The 22,140-nt window shown below is 49.0% G+C and overlaps 2 protein-coding genes across 9 annotated transcripts in view; both read left to right on the top strand.

The window, feature by feature from the left end:
* The first annotated feature begins 8,062 nt into the window (after window positions 1-8,062).
* Window positions 8,063-19,317, top strand: MOB3C (MOB kinase activator 3C). Of its 4 annotated transcripts, none has more exons than XM_016159098.2 (4): window positions 8,063-8,225; window positions 11,546-12,015; window positions 14,129-14,331; window positions 14,654-19,317. In XM_016159098.2, exons 2-4 carry the CDS (start codon window positions 11,598-11,600, stop codon window positions 14,681-14,683), a joined length of 651 nt encoding a protein of 216 aa, XP_016014584.1. In that variant the 5' UTR covers window positions 8,063-8,225; window positions 11,546-11,597; the 3' UTR covers window positions 14,684-19,317. The 4 variants fall into 4 exon arrangements, with proteins under 4 accessions (XP_016014584.1, XP_016014582.1, XP_036089470.1 ...); XM_016159096.2 differs by having other exon boundaries at window positions 8,109-8,221; XM_016159097.2 differs by lacking the exon at window positions 8,063-8,225 and adding an exon at window positions 8,248-9,958.
* A 135-nt stretch (window positions 19,318-19,452) lies between these two features.
* Window positions 19,453-22,140, top strand: part of MKNK1 (MAPK interacting serine/threonine kinase 1) — a 40,133-nt gene continuing 37,445 nt past the window's right edge. For 2 of the 5 annotated variants that reach the window (XM_016159089.2, XM_016159087.2), the window contains exon 1: window positions 19,522-19,589. The gene's annotated coding sequence lies outside the window, so the exon portion shown is untranslated. Of the gene's footprint in view, window positions 19,649-22,140 lie in introns of all 5 variants that reach the window. The other 3 variants (XM_016159090.2, XM_016159086.2, XM_016159091.2) reach the window with 3 other exon arrangements.

Below are 22,140 nucleotides of genomic sequence, written 5' to 3'. Positions count from 1 at the left end.
TCCACTACCTAAGTTTCTTCCATTTAATATTTTCCAACAATACTGTGAGAATAACATCACTTCCATTTTACAAAGGAGGATACTAGAGAAACAGCTTTGTAGGTGCTAAGAGTAAGGTCTAAATTAGAATCCCAGCTCTGCCTTTGGGCAAGTTACTCAGTCTCTCTGAGCATTTCTGTTCTCATTTGTAAATAGAAAAATAGTAGTCCTACCTCAAAAGTTAAAAAAAGGATTAGTGGTATAGTTTATGTAGAGTGCTTGGCACTATGTTTCACGCTTGATAAAAGCACAAAACGGTAATGCTAGATTAATTACTTTTTAAAGGCACAGTCCTTCAAGAGTAGATGAAACGTTGTGCTTTTGGAAAATAGATCTACTTCTGGAACATAGACCTTCTACTTCTAGAACGCAAGTTTCTATTGTGCTCTTTTTCCTGCACTACGTCGCCATTTTCTGAAATTCTTTACCAAGAATTAAAAGAGGTTCGAGCAATAGTCATCATACCAGAGAGTTTGGCACTAGGCATTTGGGAATCTCAAGACCGGATTCTCAGACTGGTGGGTAGGAGTAAAGAGTGGAAGGTTGGATTAAGCCCAGACCAGAGCATACGGGTTAGAGTGAGCACTCTCTCTCACCCAGGGCAAGGGGAGGGAGGAGTGAGGATACACAACTAGGCAGAGCCATAGCCTGGGAGCTGACATCTGGGGTCAGGAGCCAGGTGACGTTTGGAATTTCAAGCCACGGTACAGTTCTACCTGATTATTTGTGGATGGCTTATCTGAGACCAAGTTACTCCTGATTCCAGACCTCTGCTTATTTAATTCTTTGTCAACTCATTAAACATAAGTTACAGTTTAGAAAGACTAAAGCCTCTTTTCCCCCCAGGTTAGACATCAGAAGCACCTGAAGAGCTTGTCAAAGATGTCAATTCTTGGGCCTCAACACTGAAATGTGGGTTCTTTTGGTCTAGGATGGGGCCTGGGAAACTATTTATTTTTAAAAAAAAATCTCTCCGGGTAATTCTGAGACTCAGTCTGGTTTGGGAACCCCTGCAATAAGTTAGTGATTTTACAGCTAAAGAAAAAGGCCCCAAACCAGTTGAAAAGACTTTGTCAATGTCACATAGGATGTTGGTAGCAATATTACTTCTACCTCTTTGTTACAAATTTTCTCTGCACTTTGGTCCCAGGCACCCCAACTGGAAAATATCTGAAAGCAAGGATTTTTAATTATCGTCTGCTTCTAGGGAAGATTTCTGGGCTGCAACTAGCTTGTTTCTAGCATATCTCTGGTGAAGACCAGGAGGGGCAAGAGAGGAAAGCAGAGGCATTCCCAGACTCTTGGAGTCCAGATGGCTTCCTTGTTTGATTGGGAGAGCTGAGAATTCCCCAGGCTCATGACCTCTGAAGCCAAATTCTGGATTAGCTGTTGCACTGGATTATCTGTGCCTGGCCCCTGCAGTTGCCTAGAGAATTGTGTGTTGCTTGTGTAGCTGAAGCTCTCCACTCTTCCTGTGGGGAAGAAAAGGGGCCCAATGTCTGGAGAGCCAGGCAGGCAGCAGGTGGGGGGATGGATGGGAACTCAGCTAAAGAGCTTAGCTGGGAGACACCCCCCATTGGTGTTCGGATTGCTTGGTGGAAGTTTTTCTCCTGTCTCAGTTTGTCTTAGAGCCAGCAGTCTGCACTATGTTCTCTGGACATCCCTATGGAGAGGGAATTGCTATCAAAGACAGAGAAGCTCTAGGTAACTCAGTGTTGGTCTACCATGTGCCTTCTTCTCAGAGTGACTACTCTAGAAACCAAGTGACCCTCAGATAACCTTCTCCTCTCTATACTCAGTCTCCTTCCTATTTCTTTCTCTTCTTCTATGCTTGGCTCACACTAAGTGACTTTCTCTCTGGGGTGCTATTTGTACAAGGTATGGAATATGATATGCCCAAGCAGATTTCACAAGGGTACTGAAAACGTGAGCAAGAACTCTGGGTGGTGTCAAGGTTACTGAGGCTAGTCAGTGAACTTAATGCTGTTAATTGCTTTAACATAGATACAGGCACAAATGTCTGTATTCTCATCTACTTTCCCAGGAGAACATTTTTAGAAACATGTTTAATCCTCTTTCAAACTGATTTGTTCTCCTTTCCCTAATTTACTGGGTGGGTCATATGAGACAGTTCTTAAACAGCACATCTGCGAAACACTCAAGCAACGTAGGGTAGGATTGGAGTTAGGAGACCTGAGTTTGAGTCCCAGCTCTGTTACCATCAGGCTATACCTCTTGGCCAACTCATTTCACCTTTTAAAGCCAATATTCACCTCCTAGGGTTGTTGCAGGGCTCAAAAATGACCAAGTGGTGAAAGCATTTTGTAGACCAGAAAGTTCCTGACAACTGTCAGCTGTTGCTACAGTGTCCCATGGGAAGGGGTAAAATAAACAAGAGCCCTCTTTTCAGGGTTTACAGTCCAAAGCGGAAGACAAAATCTCGTGGGCTTAACCAAGAAACTTATCTGCAAAGCACTGAGAACTTTCTGTGTCAAGGGCTCCCCCGCGAGGAGGTTTGGTTCCAGGCAGTTGGTGTAATGCAGGAAGCTTTCCTGGAAGAGAAGAGCACGCCCTCAGTTCCCTTAGCCTTGGGCAAAGCTATACTCCTAGAGCTGCTTCTTGAAAAAGCCCCAAATGCAGCCCCATGATCAAATAGATAACAAGTGCAGGAAGTTACAGGCTGTACTTACTGTGGAATCCAGACTCCAGGGATACAGTGTGAATCCCCAAGAAGTAGATGCTATCCACACCTGAACTGCTTCTTCCTGGCTGTGGGGGACACAATTTTCCCCTCAACAGGAAATGAAGCCAAGATGAGACCTAGAGGTTCTTCCAGAAGAACTGCAGGGCAGGGTTTGGGGTGTCAGCCTAACATATCTAGTACCTTTTTCCCTCTTAAGGGAACTGTCTTTTTCTCTTTCCTGTCCCTCCATCCCTCCCTCTGGATAGAAAAACAAATTAGCTCTAGAAAGACAAACCTCCCTCCCTCTTAGGGTTGAAAAGAGGAGGAAATGAGAAAACGCTTCTCAAGCACAGATACACAGAAGGCTTTATACCTTCTATGAAAGGTCTTTATTATCATTATTTATCTTCGTCAGATCCTTTTGCTCCCTGTGCCTCGGTTTTGACATGTACTCAGGAGATTAGACTAAGTGATAGCCAAGGACCCTTCCCCTTTAAGAGTCACCCCTCCCTGACCTGTTCTTCAAAGATCTTCTGCAGCCTCAGCCTGGTGAGCTATGAAGTAGGACACCTGGGCCTGGTGGAAATTCCTCAAAAGTCTGAGATCATTGTCCTCACCCACAAAGCAAGAGCAAAGTCTGTACCAGGCCCAAGTATAGTACCTGACATCTAATGAGCTCTCAATAAATACTACAGAATGAACAAATAAATGAAACAAATGTGCTGTTTCCACCCTACCATGCTCTCCAAGATGTTAAAGCTATACATATTTACCATTACTAGAAAACATAACCCTGGTGGGAGGCCCCCCATTTTTACTTCACCCCACAAGTAACGAACGGAGAGCAGGAAAAGGTTGTCTTAGTCTATTCAGGTTGCTATAACACAATATCATAAACAGGGTGGCTTATAAACAATGGAAATTTGTTTCTCACAGTTCTTAAGACTGCAAAGTCAAGATCAAGGCACCTAAAGATTCAGTGTCTGATAAAGACCTGTTTCCTGGTTCATAAATGGCCACGCAGTGTCCTCACATGGTAGAAGGGAAGGGAGCTAGCTCTCTGTGTCTCTTTTATAAGAGAACTAATCCCATCGCGAGGGCTCCACCCCATGACCTCATCACTTCCCAAAGGCCCCACCCCCAAATACCATCACACTAGAGATTAAATTTGTGGGAGGACACAAACATTTATCTACAGCAGAGATTCCCAAACCTTAATCTTCTATATAAACATCACTGGGGATCTTGCTAAACAGCAGCTTCCTGCACCCAGCCCAGAGATCTTGAAACAAAGTCTCTGTAAGAGAGGACATGCTTTTTGTGTTTCCTTTTTTAAACCATTCATTGGTGAAATTTTCAAGCATATATGAAAGGAGAATCTATAGTATAACGAACGAACCTCAATCCCTTTCAGTCAAAATAAAAAGTTTCTACCACATGACAATCTGGCTTCTTTTAGACACCCATCTGCTTTCCCTCCAAATGCTGGACATCATATTGTTTCATCCATACATACTTCTACTTATATTTATAAAAGACAAGTACTTTTAAAAATCAAAACATTCCTAAATTGATTATTAATAATTCCTTAATATTACCAAATGTACAGTCATATTCAAATTTCCCCAAGTTTCCTTCCCAAGATGGAAAACCTGAAACCTGGAGAGGTGAAGGCTACATTTCCAACTCAAGGGGTGGTAGGGAGCCGAGAGAGAAGAGAGACCTCTGAGCACAGAACACTTGAGTCTGAGGTTCTCAGGATCAAGAGGACCCTCCTGTTCTTCAGAGGACTTGAGCCCTCTGAAGCCCATGTCACGAGGGCCTGTGCCACCTTTGCTTGCACACCTCTACCCGCTCCGCTCGCCCCCACCCAGAAGTGAGTACAGCCATCCAGGCTACATGGTTGGACAGCTCTGATGTGTCGAGTGTCCCCTCATATCATCCTGGCTCTCTGTTCCTGTCTTCTAGGACCACAGGAACAAGTGCAGTCTCTTCTCTACACAAATTCCTGCTGTGTGCTTGAAGGCAGCACACCCGAAAGACCAGCCATGGCCTTCAGTTGTTTACAAGGACTATCACATCTGGTCCTCATAGCTCTTCTCTGGGAAAAAAAAAATTATTGTTGTTTCCATTTTACAGAAGGGGAAATAGGCTCAGAGAGAATTGCCTTGTCCACGGTCATATGGAATTTTAATGTACATCCTTTTCAACTTTGTCCTTTTCCAACTAAAGGAAGTGTAACCTTAATTCTTCATGTGGCAATAAGGGTAGCCTTTGATTTTTCTTCACTGTGCCAGGATGAAAGATAGTTCCTTCTGGGCAGGAAGAGGCAGAAGCTAAAATAGAAACTTCTTCTTGGGGGATTAAGGAGAAGGTAGGTGCCATCGGGCTACAGAAGTTTCCAGAAGTCTGGTGGGGTGAGCTGAGGTGCTGAAGCTCATCCTGAGAGAAGCGTAGGGATGTGGGAACTTTCCTGCTATCAGTCGTGTCACTGAGCTCACAGGGGCAAGAGCAGGAAGCTGGTCCTGATAAGGCACTTGGAATGGTACAGCTGGGAGATGCTTTTGTGGTGCAAATGGGGAAAGCTGAGGCCCAAAGAGGGACAGAGGCTTTCCCCGAGACACGCAGCAGGGCAAGAGCTCAGTACCACTTGGAGCCACTGCCACTTGGAGCTCCCATCAAGGAGTCATGTTCCTGGATTGTGCAGAGAAGAAGGGTATGTCCTCAACTGGGTCCTCAATGGTTCCCATCAAGCTTCAGAAACAGGTTATCACAGTGGTTATCACACAGGTTATTTGAGCCACTTATCACACTCAGCAGCAGGGAACAGTGCCTGTCCTGCATAGGCATGCAGTGATGTTGGGTTACAGTGTGCCATCAGAGAGGACAAGAACAACCCAAGGTCTCACATCTGTTTCCTGGTAAAGCCAGGACCTATTCTCCCAGGTCTGGGTCTTCTCAGCCCCAGCAGAGCCTCCTGAAAGAACACAGTCTCTCTAGCCTGAAGCGAGTGCCACAGGACAGGGGTACAGGTGTTTAAGGGATCTGGCTATCTCCCAACCCTTCAACCTGTCGTCTGGTATTGGGACAGACACCCAGGGCTCTGTGGGTGAGCTGGGAACTTCTGAAGTGCCTTCCAAATGGATCAGCTATATTTCCCACGATGTAAGATTCTGTGCATTTCAGTCTTCATCAGGCAAACTCCTGCTCATTCTGTAAAACCTAGTTCAAGGTACAGCAAATGACCATGTACAAAGCCACAGAGGGAGTCACATCACATTCCAAAGAATCTTACAGACCATGATCTCTGACCACAATGCAATATAATTAGAAGTCAACAAGAAAATCATAAACCTCCCATAGGCTGAGAAACTAAAAAGCACACTTCTAAATCATCCATGGGTTAAAGAGGAAATGACAACGAAATTATGAAATATTTAGAACTGAATGATAAGTAAAGAAAGCACAAGCGGTTTCTGTTTTTTCTGTAAGTCAAAGTCCCCGAGCCCATGTGCCTTTCATTGTTCCCTAGATGCACTCTCCAGCCTCCTCCACCCAGCTCTAGGGCCAAGAAAGTCGACTTCCATGTGCTGCATCAACAGGTTCCCTCTCCTTGGCTTCAAGAGTAGGAGCTGGTCAATGGGGTAACCTGGCCAGAGATCAGCTGGAGGGATTAGAGGGAGGCCCCTTTACAACCCCATTCCTTCACAGAATGATTGCTGTGGGCTAGGTATGCCCTTCAAGCATAGGCCACAGCACAGCTCAGATCAGTAGGCCCCTCCTCATAGCTCCCACTTTGACCCCTTCCTCCCAACGCTCATTCAGCTAGGCGTGACAGCTTCAGCCTAGGCCATATATCAAAGGGCTGCTCTTGCTAGTCCTTTGGTAATAAGCTCTCTGTGTGGTTGTCCTACACCCTCACTATACTTCTAAATAGTGACTTCTTTAAATTCTCCTCAAAGTGCCCAGTCCATAACCATGTCTCCTCTTTTGGATGGCTGAGCTCTGATCTTGTGTTATCTCTATGTGTTGTGTCACCTGCTAACCTCAGCCAAGGTCAGGTACTGGGGCAGCTTCATCACCTGATGCCCTGCCCTCAGTGCATAGAATCATGCTTAATAAAGGGGGTTGATTAGGATATCAAACAAATGAAGGAATAGATTAGAATTCCTTCTGCATATACTAGAACATGCAAATGTTTATAGGAAATTTGGGGCAGAATTAAGACCCACAGAGCAGGGAAAAAAAAAGATAACTTTAGACTGTGGCAAAAATAGGTGCTCAAGAAAAGAAAGAATCCTCAGTTCTATGAACTGGGATTCTTCAGGATCCTGTGTGTTCTCTTTGCCATTGGGCAAGAAGATCCAGACACAAGAGGAGCCCAGTGAGCATCTGTGCCATGGTAAATGCCCTCCTCCAGCCTCCAGCACTACCCTACTGCTGCCTGCTCACTTCCCTCACCTCTCCAAGGTGACCTCTGCAGCTCATCTCTCTGCCTTGGCCCTCCTAACCTAGAAGGCCTCCAATCTTCCCAGGATAGAGCTAGCCACCTATTCCTTGAGCCTGGGGCCCACAATGTGCTTTGGGTGCTGCTGTGGGATATCTGTCTGTCATCAGAGGAGGAACCTGAGTAGAAAAGTAGGGAGAGAAGATGAGGTCTTGAAGGGTTTGGATTTGGTTGGAAAGAACGAGTGAAAGAAGATATTTCAAAGTGGGAACCACTGGAACAAGTGTCTAGCGGTAGGAAATCAGGTGACTTTAGGTGAGGGGTGAGGAGAATCAGCCCAGTCTGAGCAAGGGCCCCAGCCCTGGTGAAGAAGGTGAAAGTCTGTGTCTGAGCACTCTTCAGGGCCAGTCGTTTAGTGCTGCGGTAAGGGACTCACTCATGAGTCCCAAGGCACTCACTTATGGGTATTAAGTACCTGCTATGTGCCAGGCACTACGCCAGGAGCTAAGAATGTGGAAGTGTATAGGGCAGACCTGATCCCTTATTGAGTCAGGGACAAATGAGACACACATGATTCTGGGAGGACAAAAAAAAAAAAAAAAAAATCCATTATTTAGCAGTTCTTTTGTCTCCGCTCCAGAAGGAAGCTGAGCTTGTCCCCATTTTACAGTCGAGAAAGCTGAGGCTGGTAAACGTCCAAGCAAACTCTGAGAGGGCCAGCTAGTCTTTCACCCCAGGGGAAGTTGGGAGAACGATATGGACATTCCGGAAAAGCAACAGTGAGTGTGTCTGTGCATTCGGGGCGGGGGGTCCCCATTCCCCGCCCCTTCTCCCGCCCCTTGGCCGCAGCGTGACGAGCCCTGGAGGGCAGGGGCGGAGCTGGCGTCGCCTCAGGGGCGTGAAGGCGACCGAGGCCCGGCAGGGCAGGCAGGCGGGCGGACAGGCGAGAGCACAGGCGGAGCGGAGGACCAGCAAAAGGAGGCGACCCAGGGCGCTGGGATGTGACCCGCGGCCAGACGAGGGCTCAGCGCTTACCCAGCGAGGCAGACTCCGTGAGTGAGTGCCGCGCCCCACGCGCCCCTGCCGCACAGACAGCCCAGGCTTGCTTCCACTTTCATTTTTTCAGCTGTCCCGGCGTGGCACAGTCCGGAGGCGACCTTTGCCCGAAGGCAGGCTGGCCACAGTCCTTGGTTTGGGGTCCTAGGCTCAGAGCAGCTGAAGTGAGGTTTGGGGGATGGCAGTGTTTGAGGGGGGTGTGTCTTCTTCGGGAGCGGAAATGTCAGGCCTGCTCTTCTGTGTCCTACAACAGACCGGTTTATCATGGCAGCTGGGCTGGAGAAGTGTAGGGGGAGATGGCCAAGGGGAGGGCTTGGGTGGCCTAGAGTTGTGGGGTAGGCACAGACTCAGTGCAGAGCATGGAGGCCCACCTTTACTCTTCTCTTGGATCTCTGCCCTGCACTGAGGCACCCCGCAGGACACACAGCCCTAGGCTGGATTCTGGGTTCAAACTGGGGCCAGCACCTGCCCAAGATTCTGGGCCAGACCTGGGGAATGGCAGGTGCGGTGCTGACAGGGGACTAAGTGTCAGAAACTGACAGGGCCACTGTGTCGTCTTCAGTTGGGAAGCCTAGACGCCCACCCGGGGTGTGAGCCATCTCTGGACACTTTAGGAGTAAAAGGACACCCAAAGTTAGGAAACGGGGGCTAAGAGGGGAAATAAATGACCATAATTCAGGGAGGGAACAAAGGTTCTGTGAGGGACAGAAACTCAGGAAGGGCATGAAAGTGGAAAGAGAAGAGAAACAAGTGGCATGAATAGAAAGGCGACTATCGAATCCCACCCCAACCCTCTACCTCCACCACTCACAAGCTTCCCTTTGGTTAGGAAAAGGCCCAGGCCTTGAAATTCTACAGCAGGAAGGTGGGACTCTAGCTCACTGGTCAAGACGCCCAAGTTGCTGTGCGGACTGTGGGGGGAGGCACAGTGAGTTGGGGGAACAGGAATTAGGTTGGTCTAATTGGTGGGAAGATGCTTCCCTTCTCCTTCCATCCCCAACTTTCCCCTATCTCTACCAGCCCAGCTACCAGCCAGTACAGGAAGATGCTCCTTTACTCTTTTCATGGGCTCAGCCTCATTTTATCGCAGTTCTCAGTTCTCGCATTGGAGATCCCCTGTCTTGTCTGTTACTTGCTATGTGGATGCAGGCTCCTCAATGCCCCTTCCTCAGCCTGTTTCCCCATCTATATAAGAATTGGGTTGGGCCAGTTGATTTCTCAGAGCTATTTCAACCCTAAGACTCTTGATTCTAAACTTTCCTTAAAACTTGAGCATCAACTATGTGCCAGGCCCTGACATAGGCCTGGGATAGGTTGTGTGGGGACAGCAATGGCCAAAAGGTAGCCTCCACAAGGAGAAAGAAAGGAGGCTATGGGAGGAGATAGCATTCAACCTGATCAGGCGAAGGGACCAGTGTAAGAAAACACATAGCAGCAGGAGAGTGGACAGTATGTTCAGGTATCATCAAGAAGCCCAGAGTGGTTGGTGTCAAGGAGTGGGCAGGAAAGGTAGAATGAGGTATTGAATGCCAGGGTGAAGGCCTGTTGGTCACTCTCAGTAAAAGGGACTATGTGACGGTACAGGGCCCAAGAACCCCACCTAATTTCAGTGTGATTGTGGAAGCACCTGCCCCAAGCAGAGTTTAAAATGCAGGCAGCAAGTGAAGCATGGACTTCTCTTCCTCTTGGTCAGGAAGCTCAGGTCCCACACTGGAGTCTTCTTTGCTGAGAAGGTGAGTGGCAGGGAATGGATGAGATGACCTGCCATGTCATTGAGGGTTTTTTGTTTTTTCAAGAAGACAAGATCCTGTGCTGGGAGACCTGCCCCTACTCTCCAAACTCCTCTCATTTTACTTCACGATCTCCCTCTTGTCCTGCCTGTTGTGGGTATAAGGAAGAACCCCTGTTCCAAACTTCCCCTCCACTAGCTTGACTTTTTGCTTGATGTGACATCTCCCCCAACCCGTACTTACTGTGCCTTTGGTTACACCCAATTGTCACCTTGTTCGCATCCTCCTTCCCCATCCCTGTCCCAGCATTACTAGCGACATGAAAAGGAAAATGCCCTAGTGTCAGCTATGAGGTCAAGGCCAGGCTTTGTTTGTGACTATATTCAAGCTTCAGTCTAAAGCTAGTCAGGACTCCCATTGATCAGGGTCAGGCCCAAGTCAAAGTTCAACCTGGAGCCTATATTCAGTCTTAGTGCTCAGTCTGGGGTCAGGGTCAGTGCTCAGTTTGTGGCTAAATTTCATTCTCAGCAGGTACCTGGGTCTGTATTTCCCAAGAGCTCACGTACTCACAGTGGAGATGAGATGACTACTCTGAGAGTCACAGAAACCTGGCTTGTATCGGAGTGACCCAGGGAGTTGCATAGACCAAATCCATGCCTGCTACAGGGGTGCCCCAGTCGTGATGGAGCTAGGACTAGAACCTAGGACTCCTGCCTTCAAGCCTGGGACTCTGATTCCTGTCCTCAAAGTCTGTTCTGAATCTGGGATCCTTCAGTTCTAAGAAGCAAAGCAAATTCATCTGAATTCTAGATAGGCCTAGATGGACAGATTTGACGACATTCTCCTATCTCCCAGTTCTAGGCATGTAGTGGGTGCTCTAGAAATGTCAACTGAGTGCCAGGTAATGGGGTGTTAGGGGGCTGCTGTGGCTTCTTGGGGTTTGGGCTGGAGGAGGCTGGCTTGGGGTAAAGAATCTTCAGCCACTATTGGAGGAAATGGTGTCCTTCTATACCTACCCCCTCCCCCTCTCCTCCAGCGCCTACAGCCACACTCAGAGGCCACCCAGCTGGCCATATGAGGGCCCTTTCCTTTTCCAGAGTAATAAAAGGAAAGGACATTTTTGGTAGAAAAGTCCCTCCTGCTCCCTGGGAACCCCCGGTTGCCGGATGAACTACGGGATATCCCAGAGGAAGCTGAAGGCAGGGGGCCCTCCGCCTACCCCCAGCACAATGCAGCCAGGCTCTCTCTCCCACGCTGCACCAGCTGGCCTCTGGCTTACCCCAGAGTTCATCTCATCCAGGCCCCTGCCTCCTAGCAGGCCTACAGGAAGCCTCTGCCACCTCTTTACTGGTCAACAGAAAGTCTGAGGAGCACCTGTTTGGAGCTGAAGCCCCGCCCTCTGTGAAATGCAATGAACGTGGAGAGGAAACAAAACAAGATGGGAGGGCTGTGGGTGCTTGGCAGAAGGAACTAGGACAGCCTGGAAATAGGGCAGGGACTGCAGAGGTGGGTCAGTGATGTGTAGGGAAGTCAAAGCCCGTTTGGTTAGGATCTGACCACCATGCTTCCCCATGCCCTTGGCCCTGGCAGAGCATCCTCAGGTCCTGTCACTGGACACCTGGCCCCTCCGCCCAGCCTGGCCATGGCATTGTGCCTGAAGCAGGTGTTCGCCAAAGACAAGACCTTCCGGCCGCGGAAGCGCTTCGAGCCCGGCACACAGCGTTTTGAGCTGTATAAGAAGGCGCAGGCGTCACTCAAGTCTGGCCTGGACCTGCGCAGTGTGGTGAGGTTGCCGCCTGGTGAAAACATTGACGACTGGATCGCCGTGCATGTGGTGGACTTCTTCAACCGTATCAACCTCATCTACGGCACCATGGCGGAGCGCTGCAGTGAGACCACCTGTCCAGTCATGGCCGGGGGCCCCCGCTACGAGTACCGCTGGCAGGACGAGCGCCAGTACCGGCGGCCGGCCAAGCTGCCTGCGCCACGCTACATGGCTTTGCTCATGGACTGGATCGAGAGCCTCATCAACGATGAGGATGTCTTTCCTACGCGTGTTGGTGAGTGCCACCTGGCAGGCAGGTCAGGCCTGGCCAAGGAGGGAGGCAGGCCCCGGAGCCCATGAGACGTTTAGTTTGATACAGCAGTTCGGGAGGGGCGGGGCAGGGTGATGGTAATTTTCTTCCTCATTTTGTAGAAGAGGAAACTGAGGCATAGAGAGGTTCAATGACTGCTCAAGATCAAGTATCTTGAGCTAGAACTGCCTGACTCCCAGTTTAGGGCTCTTCTTGTCTCAAGCTTGAGTACCCCTTCAGGGACTACCCTGGCAAGACCACTGTGATTCTCAGAACCTTCCAGAAGAGGTGCCTCAAGGTTCTCCTAGCAGATCACCCTCCCTGGGCTGATGACTTGCAGCTTCCCAGGAGTTGCCTCTGACTCCTGGCCCCTGGAAAGGGCAGGGGGTGGGGATTGGGGGGGGGTGCAGATGGTATCTCCATCTCAGAGGGCTCTAAGGGCAGAATTCTTCCTTGTCAGGCCCAGGCCATGGAGCCTTTTCTTATCTCAGCTGGGCAGCCCTGGCGGGTGAGTGTAGGGAGAGATGAGTGATATCACCCTGACTCTGCTTCCCTACCCAAGGGCAGCTAGAGGGGGTATTGGCCCAGGAGCCGAGCAGGCATGACACTGTGTGCATCACAACAGCCCCTCCCCGACCTGGCCCCATGTTCATCCCCATTAAGGCACTAGGAATCAGAGATGGGTGGGGCAGGGTGGTCAAGCCCAGAGGGGAGAAGTCTGAATACTGAGGGAAGCTGGGCACTGAGTCACAATTCAATGCCCACGGCCCCACCCCAGCTGGTAGCCTGCCATTTCCTGTACTATCTTGCCCAGTAATGGGTATCTTCATTTCATATGGGAGAAAACTGAGGCCAAGAGAGGGACAGTGCACTGAACCAGGAGGGATTCCGAATCATACCTCAGGTCTCTTGGGGCCCAGGCCCCAAGTCTAGATGAGCAGGACATCTGAGGGACCTGGGCTGGGCCTAGAAGGACTCACAGGAAGGCAGGGCTCAACCTTATCCGAGAGCTATGAGGAGGGCTCTATGGAGACAGGTGGGTCAGTGTGGATCTGTGTCTGGGCTCTTATTCCCTTCTAGCCTTAACACCCTGGGTCTGTGAGACACCAGGTGACTGTTCCTTAACCCTGGGGTGGCTCTGCCATAGCAGAGAACAGGGTATCGCCACAAAGGTCTCTCTACCTTAAGCACAGGGCTATACAAAATTGTGTCTTTTTTGCAGGTCCTGGAGCTTCTCTTGAGCAGGAACAGTGGCGTTTATCTCAGAGGGGCACTGCAGGGCAGTACAAAGAGGGTTTGGATCCTGCCTTCAGTCTGTACTAATTAATAGTTATGTGGCCTCGGGCAAGGTCTCCACCTTTATGCACCTCCATTTTATCACATCTAGAATGGATATAATACTCATTATCATACCAGGCAAAAGGTGCAAAGGGCCTGCAAAGGGCCTGGCTCACAGATGGAAGTGTCAATGTTATTAAATACATGAAGAAATGAGAGATATCTGAATTAGTTCTTGAAGACTTAGTAATTCTCAGGATTCAGGTCTGGGGCCTACTGTGTGAATGCTGTAAAAAAGGAAGGAGTCAGAGCAAGGCTGGAGAAGGAGGTCAGGATTATGAAAGGCCTTGAGCAGGTGCCATGCTGGGAAGTTAGAACTTAATCATGAAGGCCCATGTTTTTAAAAATGAACCCAGATGTCAATGAGCCACTTTTGGAATTTTATCCAAGGGTGTCATGTGAGAGCACCTACAGATACACATATTTCTGGAGAGAGTTTGGGCATCACTTTCATGATAGTCTAAGAAGGGTGGGTCAGTGACCCCAACCAGGTAGCAGAGGGCTGCTCAGGGTGATAGGAAAATGTGGAAGATGATTTCTTTTTCAGCAGGGGAGAGGCACAGTCAGATTTGTGCTTCATTAAAAAGGGAAGTATGGGAGAAAGCAAACCATGAGATCTTTCTGTCTCTCACAGCAAAGTGTGCTAGGGAAGAGGCCATTCTGGGTGAAGGCTGCCTGTATATAGAAGGGCAGGGAAGGTTGGGCAGAGTTTCATACCAAGATGCTCATTCCCCACTTCTGCTCATCCATGCCCCCTTAGGAGTTCCCTTTCCCAAGAACTTCCAGCAGGTCTGCAACAAGATCCTGACCCGCCTCTTCCGTGTCTTTGTCCACGTCTACATCCACCACTTCGACAGCATCCTCAGCATGGGGGCCGAGGCACATGTCAACACCTGCTATAAGCACTTCTACTACTTCATTCGCGAGTTCAGCCTGGTGGACCAACGGGAGCTAGAGCCACTGGTGAGGCCAGGCCCCCACTGCCCTCTCCAACCAGGGCTAGCTTCTGAGTTTTCACATCCAAAGGCTACCTGCTTCAAGAAAATCCAATACCCGTATAGATAAATTAGGGGATGGCAACTCATTTAACAATGATTCTGTACTTAATAGAGAATTCATTCAAGTGTCACTTTACAAACCCAGATCTGTAGCCTTGAGTTAGGGTGGGGGATGATGGAAAATTACCAAATTCAGGTAAAAAAAGCAGCCAGGCTCTATGGTTTGGGAAGGGGCTACCTGGCAGGTTGAGCTCTGACTGACCCTTCCCCACCTTGTGTCTCTGCAGAGGGAAATGACAGAGCGAATCTGCCACTGAGCCCAGGCCTGGACATTGTTGCCTGTCAGATGGACCATCTGAACACAGAGTCGCTAAGGGAGGGACCCTAAGGAGTCTGGTGGCAGAGGAACCTGAAGGCCCTGGGACCCCCTCCACACATCCAAAGCCCCTGGACTTCTGGTTCTCAGGAGTCTGCCCACATGTCCCCTGACTGCTTGCGAATGGAGAGGGGGAATATTTAAAGGTGGGAAAACAGAATGAAAGGAAGGGCTAAACCTCTGACATGAAGTCTGGGGTTGGGGTGGGCTAGAGGCTTTCTGCTCTGATATGTGACCTTTCCAAGCCTACCTTGTGGATGTGGCTGAGGTGATGGCAAGTCAGGTACAAGAGAGTGAGCAGTGTGTGTGTGAATGAGCACAGATGACTCTGTGTGTGTGTGTGTGTGTGTGTGTGTGTGTGTGAGAGAGAGAGAGAGAGAGAGAGAGAGAGAGAGAGAGAGAGAGAGAGAGAGATATTTAACTGTGGGGTGTGTCTGTGAGAGCTGGCTGCCTTAGACCCTCCATAGCACATAATAGGCCCTCATAAATGTTAGATAAATGGATGAATGGAAGAAACAAAGGAATGAGGGAGGGATTGGGACCATCAGACTATGATCACTTTAGGAGTGATGACAGGTCACTGTCCCCACTTTGTGTGTCTGGCCAATGTGTATAAGTGCACAAAATGTGGTTGTAGAGGTAGCTCTATGAAACTTCTAGGCTGCCTTTTTCCATCAGCATGAATTCTGAGGAGCTGTGAAGAGATAGGAAGAGGATCCTCATCCTAGGTACCTGAAGCCATAGCCCGCCACAGACACAGGTTCTGATTGCTCAGCCAGAGATGTCCTTTTGCTGTCATTTCACTCTTTCCTCTGCCTCCAGGAAGGCCTGATTATAGACAGCCTCTTGGGGGTTGGGGATGATCCCTTATGTCCACAAAGTTTCACTGGCTCTTAAATTGGGAATCACATGATCCAGCCTAGCTCCCAGAATCTGAAGCCCAGCACAGAATAATCCTCCAACCCAAGGATCTAGTGGAACTCAAATTGGGAAATTCCGGAGTCTTGTCTCCCATCCTGGGACATTGAGGACCACGTGACTAGCGATTGGACCCTTCCAAGCTTGGAGAGCTCCCATCCTGCAAGTACTTGCCTCTTTCTCAACAATCCCTGAGACATTCCATCTGGTTGGCTCTCAGAGCATAGCTGTCCACAGAGAAACTGGGATGTCCATTCAGCACTCCATTACTTGGCACCCCGTGCCCAACCCTGTGCCCACACCCACAGGTGGAGAAACTGAGGCAGACAGGGCCCTCCCCTCCCAGAGTCTCCATGCTGGGAGGCCAGGATAGAGAGCCAAAAGGGACCTGAGGCTCATCCCGAGTCACTCACAGACTCCTCCATGTACCTAGGAGGAGACTGAAGCCGGGAAGAGAGGAAGGAGCAACTGTCCAAGGCCTCACAGCAAGGCTGTTGTGGAGCTGGAATAGAAACCAGGGGTCCTGACTCCCACCCCAGAGCCTATGGATTGCTATATAGGGAGATGAGAAGCACATGGAAAGAAGGTTTGACAACCCTTCTCCAGGACACAACAGTTCCTGCTTTGAGCAAGGATTTCTAGCCTGATGACAGAGTGCCCCACCTCCCCGCAGATCCGCTGGGATTCTCTTCTGAGCCTAGCCTCCAAAATCATGACCCTCTTCATGGCCCAGCAGCTGCCTGATTTCTGGGGAAGCAGATGGTGTTTCTGGGGCCAGGCAGCTGGACCTGGGACAGCTGCCTCTGGAGAAATTCCCAAGTGAAACACACCAGCCCAGCAGCTTTGCCAGAGATTCGCATGGCAGGCAGGCGGGAGGTTGTCAAAGATTCCTCCAAAGAGGACTGTGGATTGGAAGATGGATTCTAGATTGTGGCTGGTGCTGATTGCAGAGGCGGGTGGGATAAGACAGAAGGGGGTGGGGAAATCTATTTTTGTGAAACAAGGAAGACTTTATTGTTGTTATTTTTGGTAAAATAAAGGAGGCAAACTAAAGCTGCATTGGTGGGAAGCTGTGGTCTGGGTGCCACATGGCTCCTGGGCAGCCTGTGGAAGGCACTGGGCCAGAATGGGGCAGGGAGGGCTTTTTGTCCTGAGATCCTGGGCCATATGGAGGGCTGGCTGGTGTGGTCATATATCTGGCCCAGCTCTCCAGGGCGGAGACACCAAGGTTTTCCCAGGGCTCTGGGAATTCTGGAACCAGAATTTCTGGACTAGGCTAGGACCCTATGAGTGGGGAGGGCTGGCCCTTGCCTTCATGGAACTCAGTTCTTGGGAGTCTTTCCTCATTTCAGCTCAGGTCACCTGGCACTGGCTGTTTTCACCTCACCCTCTTAATCTGGGTGGTTTATTGGCGCTAATGGGTTAAGGAACAGGGCAGAAACACAGTTCTAACCCCAGTCACAGCAGCAGAAACCCTTCTCAAGAAAAAGCTGTTTGTCGAGTACTGGCTAGAGTTCAAGGTTGGGGTGGCAAGGCATGGGGCTGACTCCTGAGCTTATTCCCCAGGAGACACTTGACTCTCTTAGCTGAGGTCTTGCTTTTATTCCACTACCCCATACCTTTAAGCTTCCCAGACAAGCTGAAAAACAGCTTGGTTCTTAAGAGTCAGAGCTCTACCCCCTACCTAAGAAAGAGACAATCTGGCCTTGTTCGGTGGCCCTCTTGGGAGGCAGAGGCCTGGGTTCCAGTCTCAGCCCAGCTCCTGGGGTACTATGCCAAGCCCCTTTCCCCTCCAGACCTTAATTACCCTCATCTATTTCATGACAAATGAGGAAATGATTGATTCTAACCTCCTTCAATACAGTCGGTGGATCATTCACAATAATAATAATAGCTAATACTCATTATGTGTCAGATACAGTTCTAAATGCTTATCGTATAATAGCCTATTGAATCAGGTTTGTTTTTGGCTAGCTGCCTGGCTCGCTTCTTGGCACCTGGTATCCCTCCTTTTACTAGGATTTGTAAGGCCCTCCATTCTGCTGCCCCTTCATGCCCACCAGAGGATGCCCAGGTCCAGCATTCTAAAAGGTGCTTGTACACCTCCTGTGACAGATCACTCACTACCTCATCAATTACTAGACAGCTTAGACTCTTAGAAAGTTAGGCTCTGGGTTCATAGTTGTTTTGAAATACACCATGGCAGTGAAGGTAGATTTATCTCAGAGCTGTGTGGCCAAGGTCTGTACCTTATAAGTTGTGACAAAATGGCTTTGAGAAATTCAGAAAGGGATGCTTAGAGAAGACTAGACAGAGATGAGAGAAAGGAGGAAACAAGAGTTGGGGCCTCCACAACACAGAGGAAAGATTCCCCCAAACAGAGCAGAACTCAGCGGTCAAGGGTCCTGTGATAGGCAAGGTACCAGAGGAAAGGGACAATTTGGTTGGGCAGCCAAGCTGTCGAAAGGCTTGTTTTTCTTTTGGGTCAGGATCCATAAAAATATTTGGAGCAGGGAACAAGGAAGCAAGCCATTCTCGTCACCTTGAGGCAGAGCATCTATCTACTGAGTAAAGGCTTCCCCATTACCCTTGGCCCTCATTAACACTGCAGCCTACTCTTTGAGGTTTCCTGTTGCCTCTCCCACTGTCCATCCCCTTGGAGCTGTGTGTGACGTGTGGTGAAGGGAGCTGCAATCATGGCTGGAGCTCCACCTGAGTTAGGGGAGCCTTCCTTAAGCCCTTCCTCCTCTGAGCTCTCCAGAGCCCTCATCTCTGGTGTTAACTGAACTTGGTTACCATATGGAGGACATAGCAATTTTGAGAACCTGGACTGGAACATAGACCTGAGTGACTCAGAAGCAGCTGGCTATTGAGACATTAATGGAAGAGAGGGGAACAGGCCAGCAAGGCCTCAGAGGATATAAAGTTTGGGTGGGCCTGGAAGGTGAAGGTGGGAGAGATCAGAATGTACAGGGGCCTTCAAGGTGGATTGCGTGATTCTGGAAGTGACTAATACAGAAGATTGGGAGAAGACACCCCAAACCTGCCTAGCTCCAGGCTTCACTCAGACTGGGAAACCTAGCAAAGCCCTGAAAGTCCCTTAATGTTCCAGACCTCCTATCATGTGGATAAGAAGACTGAGCCCAGAAGGGGAAAGGGAACCATTGTTTGTCAGGTGGGTGATGGGAAAGAAGTTCAAGAGGCTTTTTAAACTAGTATTGCTCACTAGACCCTCAAAGCAACCCTGAGACACAGGAAAAGGATATTTCCTTCCATTTCACAACAGAGGAAAACCTCGAGTCAGGACCTGACTCATTACCTCATCACATTTGCATCCTGGGAGAGGGACTGTGGCTGTTTGAAATATTAATTTGTTTGCAGTTGGTTTTCTCCAAGAAATGAACTTTGGAGTCTTTTATTTTGAACTACTGGAGGTAATGCTTTAGTTAGTCAAGGAGAAACTTCCATGGTTAAATCATAGATACCCAAAACTTTTAAGAAATTTTACGGAATTAGCTATCACTTTAGAAAAGATCGACATTTCCCACATGTAAAAGGCTTTTTAAAAATTCCTTCCTGGCATGCAGAAGGTCTCGGTAAATATTAATTACACCTGCCATTTCCTGGCCACTTCCCTCCTGACACCTCCCTAGCTCGCCGACCTTCACTCTGAGAAAACAGCCTCGGAAAAGCTAAGGCCACTGCCTACCCAGCAATCTCCCCGCCCCTCTTTATCACGCCTGCGCAGTGTACTTAGCTCGCCCCACCTTCTCCCTGGGTGTAGCCATCAAGGCGCAGGCGCAGACCCGCCTCCCGCACCCCTCCGGTCGACCCCGCCCCCTCAGGTTAGTACCGCCTCTTCCGCGTTCTCCGCAGACCGGTTTGCAGGTGAGGTTGGGCGCGACAGGTCCTGCGAAGAGTCAGCTGAGGTAAAGAAAAGACAGCGAAGCGTCCCTGCAAGTGCAATGCGATGGGCAGGGAGCGGTCTGTAAGTGAGTTAGTGTGTTCGGGACGGGGAAGGGAGGGCCTTCAGAATGGCCCGAGGTCACGATCCGATTCAACGGCGGGGGGCAGCCGAAGGAGACGCTTCTTTAGGACGCTTCTCAGGGCTCCATCTGTAACGAGCTCAGAGCGCGGCGTGTGTCCCCGGTCGGGGCTCAGCCTGTGCCTAGGGTCAGGGCTTGGGTCATGACAGGTGTCCGAGATCAGAGCTCAGACTGGGTCCAATTTGAGACTCAGTCTTTATCAGGCTGTACGGCTGGGCTCACGACTCAGAGGTTATCTAACATCGTGACTAGTTTTTCATGTGAGAAATTTCTAATATCTGAACGTTATTTTAAAGTTAACTGTTTTCATTTAAAAGCTCCTGACGTGTGGATCACTGTACAGGAGGGAGAGAGAATAGTGTCAGCTGCAGTCTCTCTCCTTAGGGAGTTTCCAGGCTACCTGTCAGATTGATTGTAACAAGCAGATCAGAAGCCAGTGCGGGTGACAGAAATGAAACGTTGGAAGTGTTTGGCTTTGGGTCCAGATCTCACCCCTGCCCCTTCCTATTTGTGTGTCCTTGGGCAGGTCATTTCTCCTCCCAGAACTTCAGTTTCTCCTGTATAAAAAATGTATAGTAGGGTCATTGTGAAAGCTGAAGAGGATTACATGTGTCACCTAGTATGGCACCTGTCATGAAATGGGTGCTGAATACTTGGTGCATGCAATGAGTGTGATTTATATGAACTAGGTCACTTTAGACTAGGGTACTTTAGAGAGGCCATGGGAGAAGAGTTGAGGTGACCTAAAAGCCTAAAGCCTCAGTGGGATTTATAGGTGGAACTGACCTTGCAGGACGGAAGAGAACTAATGCTTATTGCCCACCTGCCAAGTGCCATGCTGGGCAGTTGATATATATTGTATCACTGAATCCTCAGCCATCAGTCAGGTGCTTTCAGCCCCACTCACCCTTAGCTTCAGCCCCTCTAAAGAAAGCTAGACTGGAAGTGATGTAAAGAGGAGACCCAGGGTTGGATGTTTATATGGAGCTGGGCCAGCTGAAGACTTTGGTGCCTCCCTCTCCAACTTCTCCCACATCAGCTCTTCTCTTTTTGTGATCCAGTAGAATAATTGGGTTCTTGACTTGATCCAGGAGGTCTGTTACTCTAGTGCTCTAGCAGATTTTGATGGTTAGAGGGCCTGGCAAATGAACACCTCTTAAAGTCAGCTTGCATGAAGCTGGATCAGGGAAGTTCTGTGAATGGATCCTGTTGGATTCCTGCACATGCTTCCAAAATGCTTGTGGTTTTCTATTATGTGGTCTCATAGTAATCTAGTAACTTGATTCCTTTTGCATCCTCTTCATGGGTGCCCATGTTATCTTCCTGAGATAGTATTCTCATCATGTTATATCTCTGCTCAGAAACCTTGGGAGGCTTCACTGCCTGCTATATAGAGTTTAGATTCTTCAGCCTCATAGACAAGTTCCTCCATTATCTGTTCCCAAACCTCTTTCCTGTCCTGTTTCCCTTTGTTCTGCCAAACCTGCACCCTGTGCCCTAGTCAAAACAACTTTTTGTTACTCAACACACCCTACATGTTTCTTTGCTTGTATTCTCTCTTCCTAGAGTTTCTTCCTTCTCCTTATCTTTCAAGGCCCATGTTCTTATAACCTATCAGTGAAGTTTCTCTGATCCCCTGCTAGGTTAGTTGCGCCCCCCTTCCCATCTTCTGTAGCTGAGGCCACACCTCTAATATAGCTCCAATCACAGTCTGTCTTGGGGTAGGGTACATCAGTTCATATGTACTCTGAGTATGTTGGTGGCAAAGGACCTTGTCTGTTGTATTTCTCCTCTGCCTGGCACATAGTAGGCCTCTGCAGTGTTTGCAGTTGAATGAGTCAGGCCATTTTTTATTTACTCACTTTGGTTTTTGTTTTATGAGCTTTCAGGTTCAAAGTGGGCCTTTGTGTTTTTCCTTCTTTTTATGCCTAAGAAGAGCCCTCGTGTAGATTGGTTATACCTTAATTACAGGTATCAAAGGCAAGAAAGTGAAGGAATTCTGCACAAGGCAGGATTCTTCATTGCAACCCTTGTTTTTAGACTCTTATCTTGCCTTTGCAGTGGGTTTTGGTGGGAGGGAGGGAGTGCTCTCTGTCCAAGGACCTGCAGTAAGTGTGTTATAGTTAACAAAGGGGAAAGCACACAGGTGGTTTACTAATCAATTGTCTGGCCCTTAGCCTTGGCCCCTACCGTGAGGGAACCAGCTGCTACGCATTCACATTTTTCCTTGCCGACAGCTTCAGCATATGGAACTGGAGGCTCTTTGTTGATAGTAGAAAAACATACATTGTCGAAGGTAGAAGGAACTTGAGAACCATCTGTTTTACCTCTTTAATTTTACAGATGGGGACAGGCCCAGAGGGGAAAGGACTTGATCAACATTGCACAAGGAATCAGTCAATGGTGGAAATAGTACTGGAAGTGAAAGTCCTGG

This window comes from Rousettus aegyptiacus, unplaced genomic scaffold (assembly GCF_014176215.1).
Source record: "Rousettus aegyptiacus isolate mRouAeg1 unplaced genomic scaffold, mRouAeg1.p scaffold_m13_p_1, whole genome shotgun sequence".
NCBI classification, from domain to species: domain Eukaryota; kingdom Metazoa; phylum Chordata; class Mammalia; order Chiroptera; family Pteropodidae; genus Rousettus; species Rousettus aegyptiacus.
This window is presented reverse-complemented; position numbering and strand designations above follow the sequence as displayed.

Excerpts from the sequence above, each read along its gene's own strand:
- MOB3C (XM_016159097.2), top strand. The coding sequence starts at position 9,894 with ATGGACTTCTCTTCCTCTTGGTCAGGAAGCTCAGGTCCCACACTGGAG. Across the intron at positions 9,959-11,545 it reads GAGTCTTCTTTGCTGAGAAG|AGCATCCTCAGGTCCTGTCA; the intron begins GTGAGTGGCAGG and ends TGGCCCTGGCAG. Across the intron at positions 14,332-14,653 it reads AACGGGAGCTAGAGCCACTG|AGGGAAATGACAGAGCGAAT; the intron begins GTGAGGCCAGGC and ends GTGTCTCTGCAG.